This window comes from Excalfactoria chinensis, chromosome 8 (assembly GCF_039878825.1).
Source record: "Excalfactoria chinensis isolate bCotChi1 chromosome 8, bCotChi1.hap2, whole genome shotgun sequence".
NCBI lineage: Eukaryota > Metazoa > Chordata > Aves > Galliformes > Phasianidae > Excalfactoria > Excalfactoria chinensis.
In genome coordinates, this window is record NC_092832.1 from 5,792,578 (window position 1) to 5,815,663 (window position 23,086).

Sequence of the window (23,086 nt, forward strand, 5' to 3'; positions counted from 1 at the left end):
GTCAGGCTACCTGGGGAGATTACAAGGAGCTAAAGCATGCAGGAAGGAAGCTAGGAAGGCAAAAGCCCAACTTGAACTTACATTGGCCATCGCAGTACAAGAGAATAAGTAATCCTTTTACATATGCATCAACGTTAAGAGAAAAAACAAGGAAAATTTCCATCCTTTAGTTGGTGCAGTGGAGAATGTGACTGCCAAGGATAAGGAGAAGGCCGAGGTCCTCAACACATTCTTTACATTTGCCTTTAATAGGCAGATCAGTTATCCTCATGGCACTTTACACACTGATCTGGAAGTCTGGGATACCATGCAGAATACAAAGCCAGGTGATTCAGGTGGAGACAGACAGCTCCTCCTCCACTTGGGGTATCACAAGTCCATGGGACCAGGATTCCATCCTTGGGTGCTGAGGGAGTTGGTGGGGGTGATTGCTGAGCCACTCTCCATTATCTATCAGTGCTCCTGGTTATCTGGAGAGGCCCCAGAGGATTGAAGGCTTGCCGATGTGACTCCCATCTACAAAAAAGTTTCATGAAAGACAAGTTGTGCTTGACCAACCTCATCTCCTACGACTGGGTGATCAGACTGGTAGACGAGGGAAAGGCTGTCAAAGTAGTCTACCTAGACTTCACAGCAAAGCCTTTGACACGGTCTCTCACAGTATTCTCCTGGGGAAACTGGCTGCCCATGGCCTGGAAAGGTATACCCTTCTTTGGGTAAGGAACTGGCAAGAGGGCCATGCCCAACAGGTAGTGTTTAATAAAGTCCAGCTGGCAACCTGTTACAAGCGGTGCCCTCCAGGGGTGGGTACTGAGGCCCATCTTGTTTAATATCTTTACTGATGACCTAGATGAGGGGATTGAGTGTACTCTCAGTAAGTTTGCAGATGACACCAAAATGGGAGGTAGTGTCTATCTGTCTGAGGGTAGGCCCTTCACAGGGATTTGGACAAGCTGGATTGCTGGACCGAGGTGAAAGGACTGAGGTTCAAGGTCAAGTGCACTGGTCCTGCACTTCGGCCACAACAACCCCATGCAGTGCTATAGGCTTGGGGCTGAGTGGCTAGATGACTGAGAAAAGGAAAGGAACCTGGGGGTGTTGGTTGGTGCTCAGCTGAACATGAGCCAACAGTGAGCCCAGGTGGCCAAGAAGGCCAATGGCATCCTGGCCTGCATTAGAAATAGTGTGGCCAGCAGAAGCGGGGAGGTAATCATCCCCCTGTACTCACCACTGGTGAGGCCGCACTTCAAGTATTGCGTTCAGTTTTGGATCCCTCAATACAAGAAAGACATTGAGGCCCTGGATCTTGTCCAGAAAAAGGCAATGAAACTGAAGAGGGATCTGGAGCACAAGTCCTATGAGGAGCAGCTGAGGGAGCTGGGATTGTTTAGTCTGAAGAAGAGGAGACTCAGGGGAGACCTCATTGCATTCTGCAACTTCCTGAAGAGAGGCTGTGATGAGGACTTTGGCCTCTTTTTCCCAAGCAACAAACAGAACACGAGGCAACATTAGGCTGCAAGCTGTGCCAGAGGTAGTTTAGATTTGACATAAGGAAAAACTTTTTCTGTCTGAGAGAAGAGAGTGGTCAGGCACAGGAATGGCTTGCCCAAGGAGGTAGTGGAGTCACCATCTTTGGCAGTATTCAGGAGGCATCTGGTTGAGGAGCTATGAGAAATGATTCAGTAGCTTGTGGTAGTAATGGTTATGGAAGGACAATTGAACTAGATGATCTTGTAGGTCCTTTCCAACCTTGTGATTCTATAAACTCCTGCTCACAATGAGAAAACTGTGAGGTAAACAGAGCACAATCTTCATACTAGACAGCTGTACATTTTGACACAAACCCAAAAAACAAACTGACCAGTTTATTGTATTTAACATATTTACAAAATATTACAAATTAAAGTAAGATAACACCAGCATTGCATGACAACAAAACCTCCATACAAGCTAAAGAAGCACATGAAAGAAACACTTCAGAATATCTAGAAGTCTTTGGTACTGAAAATCTAGATGCAGCATTAACTCAATTAATACAGGGCATTAAACACAGACAATAACACATAGATTTATGCCACAAAAGTAAGTTCATCTATGGCTTTCATTCTTCTCAAAGGCTGATTACTGGATTCAGGAGTTGCTTAAAGGCTTTACAGAAATTTTAGGATGGAGAGAGTACTCAAAATGATTCCAAGCTGTCCAGAATGACTGATGCATTTCTTAACTCATTGAATTAAACTGCTTCTTCTCATAACTGTATGACAGCAAAGCACTAAACACAGGCCTATAGACCACTTCTGCACCCCTTGAGAGGGCAAAACTGTGCATCAACTTCATCTACTTAAGGAACATAGGATCAGGCTCACAACTGACAATAAAACTGCATGGCAAAACATGATCAAACACAATATATCCCAGTCTACACTACTGTACAGGTCATTTACAAAATGTTTTATGAATAATGTACATATTTACAAATATTCTGAATTATTCCATCAAGCAATGCACTTAATATAATCACAGTTTACATAATTTTGAGGTAAATCTTTGAAAAATTAAGAGTATCAGCAGATTTTAATCTGCAAGGCTGAATCTGACAAGCGGAGGATTTCTAATTAGGAGATCCTCACTTTTACCTGGTCACATAACAGCACATACTAGGTGTAACAGATGGATATGATGGTTGCAGAGAGAAAGGGGATTACTGTGATCTTCTGTGCTGTGCTAAATTCTTCATGATGGCCAGGAGGCCGGGATGAAGAAAAGAAGGAGCTTTACTTTCTCTGAAGTTTTCAAGATGACTTAGAAATTATCTAAACAGTAAATCTGCAGGCAGCACCCACATTTCTTTAAACTTAAAGCACTTCAGACACTCCACAAATACCTTAAAAACTGCCTCATCCAAGGAGCAGATGCCACTTCAAGGACTGATCTTTCAAGCTAACTAATCTGGTTTCCACTGTTACTTGAGGATATTCATAACACTGCAACAAGATCAGTCACCGCCCTGCCATTAACATCTCAGGAAACAAGAGGGAAATAGGCATGCTGAACTCTGTATGTTCCTTCTGTATTAACTTCTAAGAGCACAAAAGGTGACATAAGTAGGAATAGAAGCTGCCTGACCAGGAAAAACAGCTTACAGCTGGAAGCATCAAAAAATTCTTATGAATCATCCAGGAGATTAAGATACACAATTTTGTTCTCAAGAAATGAAATCATCCTGACTCAGTATATCCTGCTACATGACAGCATTACAATACCTATTTAATGCTAATGCTTAAAATTTTAAAATGACTCTTGCCATAATTACCCTCAGGTTGCACAACAATCAGTTGCTAAACTAATAAAGCTGAGAAGACAAAAAATGAACCCAGAATTCCACTTTGCAGATGATTTTTCAAGCCATAACATGTCACCAAACTTTTTAGAAATGCTTTCTTTAAACAAACTGTTAGAAGATTTAGGCAAGACCTCAAAGAATTCAGTTATCTAATTATATATGCATAAGTGCTACTTGTGTTCACTACATTTATGTTTACTTCAGAATGTTTTTTTTTTTAGTGTAAAACTGTTTACAAGGTGATAAGTAAGGAAGTTTGATGTTTTGAAAAGTCTATTGACTACACTTTATGCCCACCTGAATGACTGAACTATGTCTTCTGCATACAGTGATAAGGAAAAATAAGCCTTCATCTCCTGGTACCATCACAGATGTTAGCTAGAAGAAAACAGACTTATTAAACATTCAGCCATAGCTGCTATTCATGGTGTACTACAGCATGAAAGAGAAATGAAAAACAGAATAAAAAAACTGTTTTCCTGTAATCTTCTGGATTGTGAGCGCCGGACTTTGTACTGATCCCCAGTGACAGCCAAGTGGCAGGTTGTTTCTTGCACAGCTCTGGGCAAGGTAATAATCTGTTAGCACAAAGTTCTTTGTAAATCCCAAGAATAAGACTAGAAGATTCAGACAGACAAAATGCTGCTGCCTGGGTACTTAACAAGACCATTAATGCTTGAAGTTATTAAATTATACAATCCCTGAAATTGCTGGTCAGCAGAGAAAGGTTTTTAATTCATTCATCTTCTTCAACATAAGTAGACGGAAACCAGCCCACCTAAAAAGGGGGAAAAAACAAACAAACAACAAAAAAGGATATATTTTTTTAAAAGGCCACACTTGATAAAAACAAGGATGAGACTCTTTAATAACTAAGAACCCTACTACAAAGAAACTAACCTAACCTGCCCTGGTTAAATTAATAACTGTTTTTGGTTTTTTTAAGTAAATAAAAAGAGTAACTTACATTTAACTTACAAATACAATGATTTAGGGACCAAATCCTCAATTTTTAAATAAAAATTAGAGAAAATAGAAGGAACTTTTACACAAACCGGATGTTTATGCATTAAGGGGAAAAAAAAAAAAAAGGCTGCAGCAGAAGTTGGTGTTTTTTGCAGCAGTTTTTATGAACAGGTTGCTGCTGTCTTTTGAATGGGCAGTTAAATATTTCACAGGCTTCAGTCATGTCCAAAGAATCCTCTTTCAAAGTTAAAAGTGACTGATTCCACTGCAGTTAAATCTCATTTTTGACAACAGGACTTGTAAATGAAACTGAACAGACAAAGACCAGTGTTTCATACTTCATATTTTATACCATTATCTCCATTCTGAAATTATGTGTTAAGTAACAACTGTGTTAGACATATGGAGAAGCTATGTCATAATTATTACTGTCTTATCTATTCACTTTAGTTTTTCCATCTATACATTAGTCAATTTAAGCCAATTTAACATTGATAGAAGTTCTCAAAGCCAAACCTCAAACAAGGCTGGAAGAAGTGGTTGCATAAACAGTACTGATCTTATGATCTCAATTCCAGGCAGTGAAAACTACCAGAAAGAATGCTAGTTTACAACAGGGGCTCTTTACGGAGTGTGTAGTTGCACGGGAATTAAATGTTCAATTTTCTTCAACATGTAAAGGACAAGACATGAACAGTATTTCTTCTGACTCCATATTTCTTCTTGTGTGCCATAAAAAGTTCTCTGAATTGGACAAGGCACTAAATCTGGATATATCCTCCCTCTTCTATTTCAACCAGACTTACTACTTCCATTTCCAGTTTCCACTCAATTCACTTTCCTCCAATTCATTCATAGAACAGGAGAGAAAAAAGGCCCTCTTTGACCTTGAATCTCAGCCCTTAAAACATGGAAACAGAAGCAGAAAGTATTCCATACTAACTTGCACTAAGGAGTCATACAGTAAAATGGAAAAAGTATAGCCTTTATCGCTCAGAACTAATATTTCCATGAATTCCAACCATCCAAGTCACAGAGTACAGTTTGAAGTGACTTAGTAAAAATCACTGCTAAATGATGGAGTGGAATAAACGCACATGGCACTTAATCTCAACACCATTTTTTTCTACATCAAAAGCAAAAGTCTCCTAAGAAAAACATGGCTCATTCTACATCACTGTAGCCTGACAGTGAGGTGGAAATCATTCTGTGCCAATCTGTAAACCAGATTTCCAGCACTAGAAACTCAAACAGATCCTGAGGCTCTGATCCCACCCCCAAATCCATGTGAGCAACACAGTTCAAGGAAGTTCAACTATTATTAATCTTGGTTATTTTCCACTCATATAATCTTATCTAAGCATGCAGCCGAGCAGGCCACATTAAAAAAAATAAAAAATAAATAAAAATAAAATAATAATAATAATAAAAAAACAATTGCTGAGAAAAAGCTATCCAGCAGGTGTTCTGAAAACATGTTGCATCTTGTGTACTTAAACATACAAAGAAGGCTCACGATGTACAAAAATTTGGTGTTTTTTTTTTCTATTGTTGCTGTTTTTGATTTTCACAACCTCATTGAAAATAGCAGAAAGAAAACGTACCCTTCCGTTTACTTCACCTCTCCACCAGCCATTTGCACTCATCTTTGTATAAATTTTTACAACATCGCCTTTCAATAAGGACAGTTCTCTCATGTCTCTTGCGCAGAAGTCATACCTTGCAATGGCAATGCCTATCACCTTTGGACTTAGCACTGAAATGAAACAGAAGTTGATATTAGAGTTTATTAGTGGACAAGAATTAAGGTAGATAGCATTACTGTAAAATGTAATATAATTTCATAACAACACAGACTGGCATCAACTTCACACAAATGTGAAAGCATCTCCAAATAAGATAATTTAGTACGTTTAATTGTAGGCAAGCAGTGAAAAGTTGAAGAGATTACGTGATTCACCATAGTCTTATTTTTAGAAAAAAAATATCAAATGAGATGAACTACAAAAAACCTTCACTCCACAAATAGCTAAATACATTTCAAGCTACTGTATTTTTCATGCTTCATAACAGAACTTGCTGCCAGTTACATGTATCCACATGTTTTACATTTCACTAGTTACTTTCCAAAAGAATTACAAACATTCACAGTTGATTTATGTTTACACCTCTAATAAAGCAAACCAAACAGAATAAGGTACTGTTCTTTCAAGAAACAGCTCCCAGGTTAAAAATGTATGTATATAAAGTCAGAAGCTAGCATCAGCATGGGCAAAAAAATCAAGTTTCTACAGTAAATTTGTATAGAGCATTTGTTAACAATTTGCACAAGCACTGGCTGATGTAATAACACTTTACAGGACTTTTATTTTGTAAAATCACAAATGAAGCTGTTCTATAAATCTTTCAACAAAGAAAAAAAGGCCTGCTGTTTTTCTCTGGGATTTCAATGAAATTAATACTCCAAAGATATAACCTGCATCAGCACGTAAGAATTTTGCCAATGTCAAGCACAGATATTTTCAGCCACAGAAAGAGTAACAGAAACTTTTAAAAATAACAAGTGTAGAAAAAGTCTCATCTGAGAAACAACTTCCTCCCTCTCAAATCTTTACTTCACTGCAACGTTCAATGTCCTGTCTTGAGAAATAAACCTCTTTCAAAGAGACAAATTGGGTATGGCTTCATTTCTTGATGAAGGCTGTCAGTTCAGAAGAAAAATCCACTCCTCTTACATTTTCAAGTTTGAATATTTGGCCAAAGCTTTATTTATTTGTTTGTTCTAAATACAGACTACTTTCTTTTGCAATTGTTCCCTAATGTAAATCTTTTTAGGTAGAATTTACTTATGAGCACAAGCCAGCTTCCTTCTGAAAACAATTCATCAAATGGTCATGAGGGATAACTTCATACACTGTAAATAAAATCACCTTTTTTCACCTCAGAAACACCACTTACATTCTAGTTTTTGCAATGCTTTTGACAAAGTAATACTAACTGTTCATAACAAACTGCCTTGATTTTAAATCAGAAACATTGTATATGAGCTAGAAAATTTTGATACTTTTATACCTGCCTCTATTTAGAATTCTTCCTGACCCCTCTATAATAGTAAATGCTGTATTTAAATCATAATTAAATATATCATGAAAAAATGAAACAATATATGGATAGATTACATCTTGTTTTATACCTTATCATTAAAATTTAGTCTAACATTTCAGACTGCATATTTGGAATGAGCTTATCAGATGCTTGATACGGAATATACAAGATGCAATAAAAAAAAGAATTAGCATCGCAAATTATTGCTTGTGTTTACAATATGAATATGCTGTAGAAATCTAGGCCATGTATTACTCTTTCCCCTGTAAGCAAGTCATCTGTAGTCACCACTTGTTTAGACTCTGACATCAATATTATGTCCGATACCTTATCAGGGTTTCAGTAATCAATTTTGCAGGAAAAAAAACAAAAAAACAAAAAAACAAAAAACACAGCATGGGCAGAAATCATTTTGGAGGGAGAAAAAAGAAAGCAGTTATTGATTGGAGAGTCAGTACCCATTTATAAATGTGCAGCAATACCACGGGCAGTGGTGGAGAAGCATCTCAGGGAGCGATTCTGGGGAGCATGATATCACTATAGATTCTAAAAAGGAGGCAAACAGGGAAGAAAGATGGCAATACAAGGCAATGATGAATGAATTTGGGAAAACAAGGAAAGAGAGAATTAGAAAGGGAAGAAACATACACAAGAATAAGGGAGAAAATACAGAAGGAAAATTATAGCAGAAAAAGAAAGGATAGATCTGTGGAATAAGGAGCAGGACTTTTAATTGTTTCCCAAGTTGTGAAGTCAATTGGGAAAAATAGAGAAAAGCACAAAGAAATCATAAGCATAAATCAGCAAAATCTCGTGGCTGAAAGTCATATATTCTAGACTAATTTCAAATTCAACACCTTTATCTTTAAATAAAATATGCTGATGGTAAGAAATATAATAAAGTAAGCCAGATGAGTCAAAGAATACAGGAAAACTATCTGGCGTTAGTTTGGGAAAAAAATATTAACCCTATTTTCTGGTGACAGACACACAAACAACTACAGAAACTGTCAACCCTGAAGTCTCAAACCAAGCTGTTCTTAACTAAATGAAGCTTGAGGGAAGAAGGCGTGTGGAAAGGACATCTGTACAGAGCAAAGGGAGAAAAGGCGCTATCAAGCAGAGAAAAAATGATGGCTACAGGGAAAATATCAAAGGAGAGACAATAGAATTAACAGCAGAGATTAATGGAAGGAAAGCATCCTACAGGAGAACATGAATGAGGAAATTAAAGAAAAAATGCAAAAAAACCAAAAAACAACAACAACAAAAAAAAAAAAGACAAAAAAACTATCAAGGAAGAAGTAATGAAAAAATACCTTGTATATTAAAAGGGAGATACTGTGAAGGTGAGCAGAAAATGCAGTCTGAAATCTGAGCTAAGCAAATTAAAGGCACATTTGTGAATGAGAAAAACACAGTTTTCCTCAACTCAGCCTTCCTTTCTGTAAACTGGAAGACAAGACAGGGAGCTGCAGTGAGCTTCAGTTCACACTAGAGTATACTGGAAACATTTCTCACCGACAACAAGATTGACAAGCTGCAAAGGAATTTCAATACTATCTTGGTCCAGTGTTGAAGTAACTGAGATGGAAATAGAAGAGGCTCCATGGGATTACAGTAAACTAACCTAGTTCACATTTCTGCCTGTGCTTAAATTCCACAAGGATCAATGTATCATCACAAAAGCTGTGAGCAGTTATTTCTTCCTGGTTTTGGTATGGCCTCCTAGGAATCCAGCAAAAACACCCCCTACAGGTTGCTCTTGCATATTAGTTGCCATAGTCCCTGAAGAAATGTACAAATCCTTGTACTGTCTAATCACACTTCATTTCTATCACACAAGCATATGCAGCACCTCTGGTAGTGCTCGACAGCTGGCTCAATTCTTCTTTTGTATTTCCAGCTTCCACATATCAGCAGAAGTACGCTACTTCTGAAGATCCATTTTAAAAAAATGAAAATTTCTATAATAACATGAAATAAGTATTTGTTCACTAAATGTAATCAAACTGTATTTTGAAAAGATGTTATCACTAAGAACATACTATTTATCGTATCCTATCACAATATGAAATAAAATTCGAACAGGTAGACAAGCTTAACTTAAGAATTGCCACTCAACGTTTTCTTTTATAATTTTATAGTTTTATATAAAAATTACTTGGCACAATGTATTGTGATACATCATACTTTCCAATGAAGCCATTTTTCATAGAAAAAAAACAACAGTATAATTATCATTTGCTGAAAACATACGTGGGAATATGCAAGAAGGGGGGACAGACTTGAAGTAACCCCGAGTCTTGGTCTACAGTCTGTCACAGTAGGCCACTTCATGACTTCCCCCACACAATGGATAAAAGACACCAGTTTCAGTAAAATGCCTTTCAGATTAAGTATCATGCAACTGAACTGTAAAGGTTAATGTCAGGTATTCACCTACAGAAGAGTACCAAAACTTACTGTCTTTGGCTTTACTTTTTAAAATCAGAATCAGGAACTTCAGACATTGCAGTTGAATGTCACGACCATAGGGTAAACAGCTAGATCAGAACAGACGTGTCCTTCCACACCAAACGCTAACTGAAACAGTACCTTAAAGCTTAGATTCTCTCTCAGTACTGTGCTGAAAAGGAGTTAGTGTATGCCCTCCAAAAAATTCATATATAAGGAGATAAGAATGGAAGAAATAAACTCAAACTAGTGAGGGCCAAAACATTTTAGAAGCAGCAAAGAACACTGTGATTGAAGATCATATGATGGATCACATTTTACATCGTAGGCACCCTCAGCACAATGTGCTAACTAACCATTCTACTGTTGAGCTCCCGCTCACAGGGCTCTCTTCTAGGAGCTATGGAAAACCTTCAGAATCCATCCCAAGGAAATATTACTACCTCTGCTGGACAAAACTAAAACATATTGCCTATTCAAATGTTTGAGACAGATCCTGAATTTGACTATACTTAGGTTCATTCGTGTTAGGCATGTCCCTTTTCCCAGGAAAGGGCCAGCCTCAGTCCTGATTTGCACAACCTACAAGTCCTTCTTTCCCACGCACATGGAGATGAACCAAAATGTTACCAGCAGGACTCCTCCTTTATGTTCCTCTGAGGCCACTACCAAAATCACCTTCAAATTATCCAGCCATACAGTTCACTTCTTTGAACACTACGACTCAGAGATCAGAACAAGTCACAATTATACTGGTGCACTAAGTGAGACTAACACTACTACTACTACAAGCATTTTACGCAACCTCAGTTTTAAATGTTTACATGTATTAAAGACAAAAAAACTTAAATAAGAATAAAGAAGATATTTGGAAAAAGATGGGCAAAAATAATTGACATTAGTGCAGAACTTAAAAAAACAAAAAAACATTTTCTACAAAACAACTACCGTATTTTAAGACGTTTCTGCAGTACAGTTTGCTGCAGGGATGGGACGAATATATTGTTTATCTGCAATTACTGAAAATTTTCATTTTTGTATTTGAACAAGAACACTAAAATAAGCAGATATCACAGCTACACAGCAAATTAATAGTCAACTGGTAACCAATTGAATCTGGTGCAACTAATGAGCTTTGTAACAGCTATTCAAACTCCTTTATCGCAAATATACACTTTTTCAGAAGTTCAAGAGTTTTATTCTTGTTACACTTCAGGAATAACATGCAGAAACTTCTTCTTTGGACTCAGTGAAGAACTGAAGTATGAGATTCGTCCCTTCCCTCACTTGACACACAGAAACAAACGGAAACAAATTTATAATATAAAAGCAGTAAAGCAGTACCTGACCAGAAAGGAGTGGAGGAAGGGGGAACAAAGCTGAAGTCTGGAGGAGTTACAAAAGAAAACCCACAGAACAAAGAGGGGGCTTAGAGAAAGAAAGAGAAAAAGAGAAAAAGCAAAAGAACATTGAAATATTGGCACAAGATTTAAATAATAGTTTTTTAACTATATAATTCATTGATAATAAGGAAACTAAGGTTCCCTACTAAGGATGTCTGGAAGGAAATTGACTGTAATAACTAGAAAATCTTAACCTATGATTTAATTTTTAACAATTGCATTTTTCAAAGAATAAGAGAAGCAAATTAAAACTGCAGACTCTTGCAAATATTTTCAGCTATAGCAGAGGCTTTCTTTTTTTTTTCTGTTTAATTTTATGTGCCTCACTTAATAACAGTATAAAGGCAGGAACTCATGCATACCTAAGAATTCCTCTTTAGCTCAGGAAGACTACAGTCACATATCCTCAATTAGGAATACAGTCTAAATACCAGCTGAAATGGAATCTCACAATATGCATGGGACAAAGTATGTATTTTGACCTGATAATCATTAACATCAATAGGAATTCTGCAGCTAAACTACGCTGTCTAAGGATCAAACTTCTCATCTTCATAGGTTTCCCTGAATCAAGAGAAAATCCTCAAGCAAAAGAAAAAACAACAAAAAAAGAAATGTAAATTTCAACTAGGCAGAACCTGCACATCATCCTAATCCCTGTAACAGGGGATTCCTTTAAATAAGGTGAAAGACTACAGATGCATTTGCCCCACTGCCATCTAACTTTGGGCAATCTGTCAGCATGTTTTTAAATGCAGAAATAGTTAAAATGAACTAAAATGGCTTTAAGTAGAATTACATTTTGTTGCCAAATTCTCACATTTTGTAACTCTATGAAAGACGCAATGAACACATTTTCATCTTTACATAAAACACAAAATTGAATTGCTCCCTACTGCGCACTTACAAAGCTGAAGTCCATTCTCATTTAGATAAATAATATTTTAGCCTTTAAATAATACCCAATACCACCTATAGTTATTAAACAATACAGTTCCTTAAAAATGTAACAGGCTTATACTCATCACATTAAGCTGTTTCTCTGAATTTATTCTTGTGACTACAGAAGAAATACAATCATTTGGCTTCAAAATGGCTATTTGCAGCAATGAAGACTAGAATTATTTTATGCACGAAATAAACAGAATTCATAGTGGAGGTAATGATACGGTTCTGTGCATCTTACCTGGATGTGAATAGATGCATTTATGACAGTTAAACAGCCAGCATAAATAAGATTAACACAGGTGATGCAGTATTCTCATCTATAAACTAGGAGTCAGTGCAATACAAAAGTAATAGACTCTTACACACTAAAAACAGCCCTCTGTTCCTTCACATTGATGATCCTTTCCCTGCTTCTAAAACTGAATGGATTATCTGAGAATGCATGAATTTTCTGAGTACGGGAGCCAGCAACTCTGGGTGATATTTCTGCGTGCAAACATCATCCAAACAAAAAAGACACCTTTAAGGAATTAGTGTCTCCATTCTCAGGGATAATTAACTGCCTAACAAATTCCAAATGAGCACAATTAGTAAGCATGAATGAATATACTTCAGGTGATACACAAGGGGTAGCATGTCCTTTCCTGTCCTCTTCATATATATTAATACCATGACAATTCTTTGACTGATTTAACTGGAGGTTTTGTTTTGTGATAAACCAATGTGGGCAAGGAAACCCTACCAGATTTCTACAGACAGACTTTGGTGTTAGCCATTAAAATACAAGGCTAGATTCTTCTGTTCTTGAACAGCTGAGATGACACTTTATTTTACTTTATCAACAGTTAACGCACCAAGCAGTAGTGTGACCTAACAATGTATCTACTCCTTATCTAAAAGTGGAAAAAGGTCAGATAATGTTTGGCCACATGTTTTAGACACATTAAAAATCTATGTTTCATAGAAGAACGGATCAGTAAATTGGAATGAAGTGCCAAGAACTGTTTGGCTGAAGAGTGTGAACTAATCTTTAATTTTTATTTTTAATTCGTTAAAGGGTAAATCAGTCCTCAAATCTCATATAAAATCTAATATTTTTCTGTGAGCAAAACACAATTTGATGATCCTACATCCAGAAAACCCTGGAGCTGTAAAATTAAGAACAAACATACCATTTCCTCACAAGTCATCTCAATTAACTTCTACACTGGGAGAAATAAACGTCTAAAAGATAATCCAATCATATTAAGAGTGTGCGTTACGTATCAAAAAAGAGTGGGTGACTTATTTAAGACCATGAGAACTCCTAATTTAAATGGGAAGAAAAATTAACTGTCTCCATAAAACAAAGATCTCCTTTCAGTAACTACTATTTTGTTTAGAACAAGAAGTATATACCTCGACAATATAAGATATTACACATGATTTTCTTTCCTTCAATGGGTAAATGAAAACACGACTATTGCAAAAAATAAAAATAAAAAAATAAATAAAAATAAATAAAAATAAAAAAATGCAATCCTTCTCATGTTGTTCTGGAAAACAATATTAATTTTGTATTGCCATTCAACTTCAAAATGGCTCAAAGACTGTTAGCAAGAACTGACAACTTTCCTCAAGCCTTCAGTAGTTTATCTGATATTTTTCAGAAACACTTTCCCACTTATTCTGTTATGTATGCTAAAAACCAACTGCTTTGTACAAATAATAAGCTGATGCCTTTTCAAAAGATATCCTTAAAAAAATCCAGATCCATAGTGAATAATAAAGTGAAAAATATCAAGCTGAAATGCAAAATCTACTCAAAATCAGCTGCAAATCACTTAAGTCTATTGCATTAACTAGCTTCAACCTCATGCTTGATAAAATTTGGTGAATATGACATTGAGTAATTACAGAGCGGAAAACAGTGCCCTTCTTTCAGTGCAGCAGACTTGGCTGGTTCCCTTTCAACAAACTAGGGTGAGGTTTTTTGCATTCAGATTACATAGGAAGAGGTCAAAAAAACAGCTATATGGTGGCTCACACTGAGGGCTGAAGTGAGCTGAAACCAAAAATACAACTGCTGCACCATCACTTACTTGTTTCCTTCTTTAAACAGAAGTTCAGCCCTAAATGCACAAACTTCAACTTCAGACTCACAGGGTTTTCTCATTCTAGCAATGTGGTTATTCCAACATCAACTTGGTTAACATTAATAGGACAGATGTAAAACCGAGCAGCATGACTCACAGACAGGCTGCTAATTAAGGAAATTTTGATTTAAAGAGAAAGAAAACCCTCAGAGAGACATGCTGACACTTTAAAAGAAAACTGGCACATCTATTAACGGAAATGTCATCCAGTGTCAATCTAGGTAGGAGCAGAACTGTAGATATCTATTAGGTTTCACACAAGTCTGAGAATTGAGATTTTTTTAATCAGTTTGGCTTAAAAGAAAACCTGTCAGTTCCCACCAGTATTCTATGTAACATCAGATGCACTTTCTCCCCCCTTCAACTAGAATGAGAGTATCCCCATTTATGTTCTTCCATCCCATGGAGCATGAAGTGAATGAGCAAATGCTGTTGCAGAGTAATAAGTTGGTGGACAGTACAGCTATATCTCAACAGGTCTAAGGGAAGAGAACGTGTTTCTGCTTACAACTGATAATAACCAAGACAAAAGCAAAGAAAACTAAGTAAGGCATGCTGTCTAAACAACTAAAGTCTCAACGCTATGAAGAGGCAATGGATGAAGAAAAGTACAAGATATGACAATATAAAAGTAAAGGGAGATCACAAGCTTATAGGAGAAAAAAATGGAACAGAAATTCACCCAGAACAGAGATGCACTGAGACACAGCATAACAGGCAAAACTCCTGAGATGCAGTGAAAGAAAACAGAAACAAAAGGAATAAAGAGGAATTCAGACAAAGAGAAAATGAAATGCACAGAGATATACTAGTTTCTTACAATGATTTATTCTCAATTATCTTCATTATGATTAGGAGAGGAAGAAAGTGTCTGAAGTTACTGAAATATTATGGAACAGAGAGAGACAAGCAAAGAAACCGAAGCTCACAAATACAACAGATGAAAATAGGTCTGTCAGCTTCATCATCACCAAGTCTAGACTGGACTCTACAGTCTTTCATAGGAGTCTTCATACTGTTAAAATCCATTAATTTCTATTTTGCTGTTCTTATGAGCCATTGTCTGCAGAACCACAAACTTAATATTTGCTCCTTGACAGAAATGTTATATTTTCCAGAGATGGGCCATGTGGTACTTTTTATCTTTAGAATTCTAGAAATCATGCTGGCTTCCACTTACGTTGTAATAGGATTTAATAAATAAATACATAAGAAGGATACCATCTTAATATTATATACCCACAGACTACTTCTAAGCCTCAAAACTTTTCAACTGCTATTTACACTGTAAACAGTAAATCATTTTAGAAGCACACGGTCACTCAATACACAACTAAGGTTAAAAGCAAAACATAAAAATAGTTATGATACAGTAAATGCAAGAGAATTGCGTTTATCTGAGAAATTTGTGCGGTGTGATTGAGATCTTGGTTCATACAGCTGTAAGACACTATAAGACTGATATACTTAAATCCCTTTGCAAGGATTAGAAATTGTCACAGATACTTATTAGCAGTTCAGCTGCATGCAAGCAAACATCCAAAAAATTAGGCAGGATGCAATTCAACTTCTCATTAGCATTCCTAATAGAATATTGAATAACAAGGAGATTTTGTTTGGCAGAAAGACAAACATGCTAGACATGTTTATAAACCTCCTGACTGATCTGAATCTGTTTAGCTTCAAAAATAATAATAATAATTCCTAGCTAAAGCCTTATTCTTTTTTTTACATATGTGACAGAAAATAGTACATAAATCTGTAATACTCACAGTTGCCACCTGCTCTGTTACCCCTCTGTCCCACTGAGTTTTCAGATTCTTTGTATGGAAATTGAAGTGTAGTATCCAGACTTCGAAAGCCTTCTTTGAGAGAGTGGTGCTTATAGTAATCTACAAGTTCCTTGCAGAAAGGAAAACACTGTCATTGGAAATTGAAATCACATCCTTTTCATGATTCTGGTGTACAGTCAATGACAGTTTTATAAAATAAGGTCACAGTTATGATCCCACAGAGGACGTACATCAAGAAATCAAGTAGCCTAATAAATATTGATTGCTTTTATATTGCAACTTAACTGTGTAATTTAACCCTTACCCTGAAGTATGGAGCACATTTATAAAGTAAAACTTAATTTTTTCAGAACAATGATACATGTACCTATTTTCTTTGACCACAAAGCTGTGTTTAAAAAAGAGTCAACACTTCTTGCTTTGTTGAACAAGGCTGAGGATTTGCTCTTCTGAAGTCAGGCAGAAGGCAAGGTTAGCTGTTCATTAAGCATGCAGAGGTAACTGCCTTTGTTTTCTCAGATTTCTTCTAAAATGATAAGTAATGTTCATCGACTAATGAATTTATAAGCACACAGATCTCAACTAAGCATATAAGGATTGCATATAAAATAACAGAAACTTGACTGAGCAGACAAATGGATGGTGTAAAAATTTCAAGGCTTTGCCATTAAAATCTGTTGGTTTTTCCTTCTCATAATGAACATTAACTAATAAAAAAATCCAGCAGTTCATGTACTCCTTGAGCTCAATCCAAGAAAAAATTCTGTAACTCTATCTGTATTCATTAAACTGGCTCAAACAGTTTACATAACCAAGGAGATAAATTACTTAAATTACTATTCTAAAGACAGTACGTATCCAAATACTGACAGCTCATATTCTTTCTTTCATATCTTCAACCTGTCACTGTCACTTAGCTTTGAATCAGTTCTAATAGTGATGATATCACACAGTTTATACACAGAGCCTGGAATAAAATTAAAAGTTACCAGACAATTATATGCAAACTGTGGGATTCCATGTTTCAGAAATGTGATTTAAAAGGTAAAGCATTTATTGTAAATACTTCCCTCTTTCCACTACCTACTCAGTCATTCCATTCAACATCGTTATATCCTGATTCCCAAAATGAAGATTTGACCAAGTCAAGTATAGGTTAAAATAAGGAAACAGAACCATGTTCAGTTATTTCCTTCAAGTAAAAATAAAAACAAATAATAAATCCTTCAGTGATCATTATTAACTCTAATAAAATGCTCTAAAACAGCCAATAAAATGATCTAAAAAAGATCTAACTTCTGACAACTGCCAAAGCTTATCTTCTGAGGCAAACTCTGAAGCACTTCATTTCCTATGCTGCCAGCTGTCGTAGACTGTTTCTAAGGTAGAATCTAAAGCTATGAAAAATCTACAACTTCTTTTAACTGTTCATCATCACAGACTGTCAGACACTACAAGGCCAGGAGAATAAGAACTCTTTAGGCTTTGTTATCTGACATGAGCACAGCAAGCAAGCTACACTGTTTGCAAACAAATTTACTTTCACGTATCATTCAAATTACCAAGGCACCAGAAACAGTGATTTGTAAGCAACCAGCAGTCAAAGTGGGATTCAAATTCCTCATCTTTTCTACTCCACTGTATGGGATACATTCCATGCTTAAATATATATACATAATTTTAAGCACATGTCACCATGACTTAAAGCATAAACCTTAAAAATCAAAAAATACCTTCTTTGCATAATTCAAATCTCTCATCCTTCTGCATTTCCATGTACCAAAGTAGCACAAACTTCAACAGCAACAGTTACACAGAAATCACACACTGTTAAAAACCTAATCAATACTTACCATTAAATTTTTAAATTTTCTATTTTCTGCAATGTGGAAGTAGCCATCTCTTGTTAAAATCTTGATGTGCTTCACTTCGTTATTGTACCTGTGGGCAATGAATAACTTATGAATACAAATGTGTTTTTAATCATGGGCAGTCAATAGTTACCTGAAGGCATGCCCCAATAACAGTATACAAATAAATTCTTAAGACAAAATGCACATCTATGTCAACACAAAGTTGACATCTAATTACAAAAATATACTTATTCAAGTACAGCTGAAGAGGTAATCTGTGTTTTGAAAAGAAGTTGTAACTAACCACTCTAACCGTGAATTCCCACATATTGTTTGCTTCTCTATTCATTTTGATGTGATAGCAAAGAAGGCCCTCAAAACCATGAAACATGTTCTACTGAAATGCCTGAGATGCTGCTAAGACTTCCAAGAAATTTCCACTGCAATAAATGAAACAATCTCACTCAAAAAGATTACATCATATTTTAAACACTTGCTTAGTCTAAGCCAATACATTAGAATACCATTTTTTTTAGACTTGTCTATAACCCATCAGCATCAAAAAACTACTGCTACTTCCTACTATAAATCCCACATGCCATGTGAAATTATATAAATTGAATTTTTTTTTATTATTTTTGTTTTTTTCCTTATTGGTCTCATATACTGAATTATTTAATAGTAAGTAAAAACAACTTATCCCACTTACTTAATGCTAATTGCATACTCTCCTGACTCTTTAGTCCTGTGTCGCACCAGGTAAGTGCTATTTACTCTATTAATAAGTTCACTCTCTGCTTGCAATCTTTCCATTGCTCCTGCAAACCTGTAACACAGAGAACAACAAAAATTGCCTATGAGCTCCCCAAAGGTATCCCAATATTCTTCATGAGATGATAATCTAAAAATACGATTAGAATCGAATACTATTTCCAAATCTTTCAATAAAGAAGAAGAAGAAGAAGAAATTCTGCAATCAGGTTAGGGAAATTCCTAATTGCCAAATACAATACCAGTTGAAGAATGTAACTGAGCCTTAGCATTAGCTGAATGACCACTACCTTGAATATGTCAGAGACAAATGCTACTATGCTAGGTAAAAGATGACCTATATAAAATTTCAGAATTTTTATTTGGTTTAATAATTATAAATAAACTCTTATAGCTAAAAAGTAATGGGTACACCAAACTTACACACACAAACTATATATATATATATATATATATTTTCAGCCTAATATGGCCAAATTTGAAAGATCTGTTGCTGAGACTTGAAAGCTAAAATAAAACTGATACTGCTGCCCGTGTGCAAGAGCAGATTTGTGATCCTGCTCCGAGCGGGGCTTCATGAGAGGCTGTCTACAAATACTTGTGCAAAACTAGAGCCTAAACTGTTAACTGAGGAGGTGGAAAGTAATATAGCTTACAGTTAGATAATGCTTATTTTACCATTTTAGATATCAGACGGAATTTAGGCAACATCAAAGTCAACACTGCTACACAAAACGTATCACTATCAATTAGAAAAGATATGTGAAATGTATCACAGAGTACAAGACTTTATAGCAAGTTTCAGCCTGAAGTCATTTTTCAGTTAAGCATCACAAGACCTTAGAGACTCAAGATTGATCCCAGTGATGCGCTCTCTCTAAACACAATTATGAATACAACAAATGTCAGAGCTGAAGTAAAAAATATCAATTTAAAATATCAAACATTCTATTTAGCTTGTTTTGAGAACTCCATGTTTGTTTTGTTCCAATTCTGATTTCACTTCAGGCAATCCGGAGAATATCAAAACTCATCTGTAAATGACAAAGTATAAAACTACTGACAGCACACGTGATGATTAATCTGCTCTTTCAGAATTAGCACATCTTTTCCAAGGTGTGGTGAATTCTAGTAAAAAGAGGTTACTAACTACACTCCACGTTCCAGACCAGCAGAGGGCGTAGTTTTGATACACTGCCATTTTATATGGCTAAAGGTTTTGTTTGCTTAGGGTTTTGTGCTTGAAAAGCAGAATTATTCATGAGACAAAATGTATTTAAAATTAATCCTTCTCTTTAGTCACTTAACACATAAAATCTACTTGCATGCTTCATGTTACACATATCTCACACTGTTCCATTTCAACCCCTGGGACTAAGGCTGTGCAGCCACAGGCTTGTAAACAGCATGTCAAAACCATTAAGCATATTGTTACATCATAAATGCTTTTAGGCAATCTACGGTGTTGTATCCCCAAAACCATTGCACAATGCCTTCCTCAGAAGCCTAGAAACGTTAAATCAACATAAATTAAATTGTAATAAGCAGTAAGCAGTTATCTTTCTATGACTATTTCTTAGAAAGAGACACTTTTGTGAGACCAGACAGGGACTCACCACAGTTGTGACGAGTAGTCAACTGGTTTAGGAACCTAGGACAAAGGAAATACAAGGGAATGTAGATCAACACACAAATGAGACAGTATTGAACTGGTTTCCAACACCCACAAAAAAAAAAAAAAAAAAAAAAAAAAAAAAAAAAAAAAAAAAAAAACAAGGAAAAAGAAACAGACAATCTAACTAATCAGAAAGTCTGTTTTCACTTAAAGAAACTTAAAATAAAAAGCAAATATTACATGCTGTTCCAAGAGTAACATAATGTTTTAACTTCCAAGCTGCTGTGACAGATATGTTATTGTTCGTAGATATATACATGCATAAATTCATATATATAATTATGTATATATGCACATGATTTTAAAAATCACAACTGTCACTTCTGTTTTGTCAGCACCTACATTAAATTTCACACACAAAATAATCTCGTGGAACACACTGTAGAAAAGTATCTTTAAAATGTGCAAATGTATATTAACATATACAGAATTCACTCCGTGTATCCAGGATTACGTTGCCTTAGAAAAAGCTGTCTGCACAGAATATAGTACATAATCTCCAGACAGAGATAAAATTAATCCATGGATTATATATTGCATGGCTTCATTCATATCTTTATACTTCGTTTTACTCCTGCGGTGGATTTTAATAAGTATGGAATTAAATGTTAAAAACCAAGCAAACTACCACCAGTTTGCAAAATGACTTTTATGTTTTTATAAGCATATGCATAGATAATGTTAACGCATGCAAAAAAGCACAGTATAGATGCATCCATGAAAATTAGCATTTTTTCTTAACCATCTCCCCGTTGCCTGATACTTCAGTATTACCGTACTCCTTTAAAATAACTTGCAAGGTGCTGAAAAGCTCATTTTTGTAGAAGCTTAAAATAAACTGCATATTTATAACCTGATGTCCCACATTCTAAGATCAGCAAATGATGCTTTTCTCCTAGAGAATCATAGATTGTTTTATTGTTTTCTAGAATATAATGCAGCAAAAATTAATGTATTCTTCTTACAATTTTTAATGAACATGGACTGTATTTATCATAGACTTCCAAACACAGATCATCTCAGAAAGATGTTATACAGATCTACCAATGTAATTACTTTCAATTATCTTACAACTCCCACTAGCTAAGTAACAAGTAGATACAAGCAAATGATACCTGCCGAGTCTTCAATCAGGTCTCTCAACCTGACCCTTGAACCAAAGCACATAATTCCCTCTAATGAACAAAAATCTGTTTAACTTATAAAGTTCTGCATAGTGCTTTGAAATAACATTCACTCAAACTAAACACATAACCATTGATTTGAATGCCTGTCAATCTAAGATATTTATGTTAAAATTGTGAATTACACAGGACAACCCTAAATCTATATTTTCTTTAAGAAAAAAACAATGCAGGCACTATCATGGAACACAAAGTTTTGTGATAAATCCATGTGGTCACACGCTCAGCTTGCACAGCAGTAAATCTATCCAGGTATTAAAACAGTAATTAAGATATTCTAATTTTTGGAGAGAAGAAAGAGGATGAACAGAAACACATGCATTAATCCCTAACAACCTAGACAAAGGGTTCACAAATAGTGGTACTGTACTGCTGGTGGCATGCAAACCCCTTTGAAGTGTAAGGGCATAACTATGCTAGGTACTACCACTGTCAATAGCAGGGACACTATCACTAAATCTACTAGTAGTGTTGATCAAGCATTTCTGCCTTTAAATATGAGACTTGGGGGGAAAAAGAAACTAACAAATTATGAACATGCTGACAAATAAATCCTGTGAGAAGTATTTTAGTGAAGCAAACAAATGAAATATCCAAAGGCTGGCTGGGCATTTATCGAATCTTGGTACGCTGCAAGACTTTTTTATAATAATATTTTCCATGTACAGAAAAATTGCACCTTGAATGATTTGCATTATCTGCCATAGAACTAATTAAGATATCTCAGCCAGAAGAAAAAAGAGCAGTTATAAACACAAACATTTTGATTTCTCAAGTAGCCCTACTATGTCGGAAAGGAGATGCAAAATCCAAAGACATTTTTAAGTCCTCACTTTAGAGTGGGCAATCTCTTCCATTAATTTCAAACACACCATTTCATTGTCTCAGAGTAAAATCAAATGCTATTCCAAAAGCTCCTAGCTCACTGTGCTATGCAACCAGTGCCTCAACAGAAATGAGTAAACAGGAGGATATCTAGGAAGGATCAAGCCTTGCTCTTATGTCTGCTGACATACACTACTTACTGCAAACAGGAAGGAATTGTTTATATGTACATCTGTGAAAAGTCCGGAAAAAATATATATTCTGAAGCTAAGCAGTTTTTCATTCAATATTCATATCCAAAGTTTTTGATATATATATTTCAAACTGTTTCCAGGCATTTTTATATCAGTTGTCTGTAAAGACTGTTAGACTTAATAACAATAGTAAATGTTACGGTATGTTAAAAATCTGATTGATGTTTCAATATTTTTAACTGCATGATTTGTCATAATAAGATGCTGATATTTTATCCTTCCAGGTTAATAGTGGTGAAGTATCAATTTATCTTTTTGGTCTGATCATGACATTGCTTGGTAGCATTTCATGAATAATATTTGTTCAGTCTGTAAAACTGTATTATTTTCAACACTCTTCTTCTTAATAGTACATCTCTGAATTCAGCAAGAAG

The 23,086-nt window shown here is 35.5% G+C and overlaps 1 protein-coding gene across 2 annotated transcripts in view; it reads right to left on the reverse strand.

The window, feature by feature from the left end:
- Window positions 1-1,851: 1,851 nt before the first annotated feature.
- Window positions 1,852-23,086, reverse strand: part of VAV3 (vav guanine nucleotide exchange factor 3) — a 145,750-nt gene continuing 124,515 nt past the window's right edge. The window contains exons 22-28 of one of the 2 annotated variants that reach the window (XM_072343296.1): window positions 20,391-20,425; window positions 18,713-18,829; window positions 18,004-18,091; window positions 16,130-16,259; window positions 11,216-11,299; window positions 5,914-6,065; window positions 1,852-4,121 (exon numbers count right to left, since the gene is read on the reverse strand). In XM_072343296.1, coding sequence (XP_072199397.1) covers window positions 4,080-4,121; window positions 5,914-6,065; window positions 11,216-11,299; window positions 16,130-16,259; window positions 18,004-18,091; window positions 18,713-18,829; window positions 20,391-20,425 — 648 coding nt within the window. In that variant the 3' untranslated portion in view covers window positions 1,852-4,079. The remainder of the gene's footprint in view (window positions 4,122-5,913; window positions 6,066-11,215; window positions 11,300-16,129; window positions 16,260-18,003; window positions 18,092-18,712; window positions 18,830-20,390; window positions 20,426-23,086) is intronic. The other variant, XM_072343297.1, reaches the window with a different exon arrangement.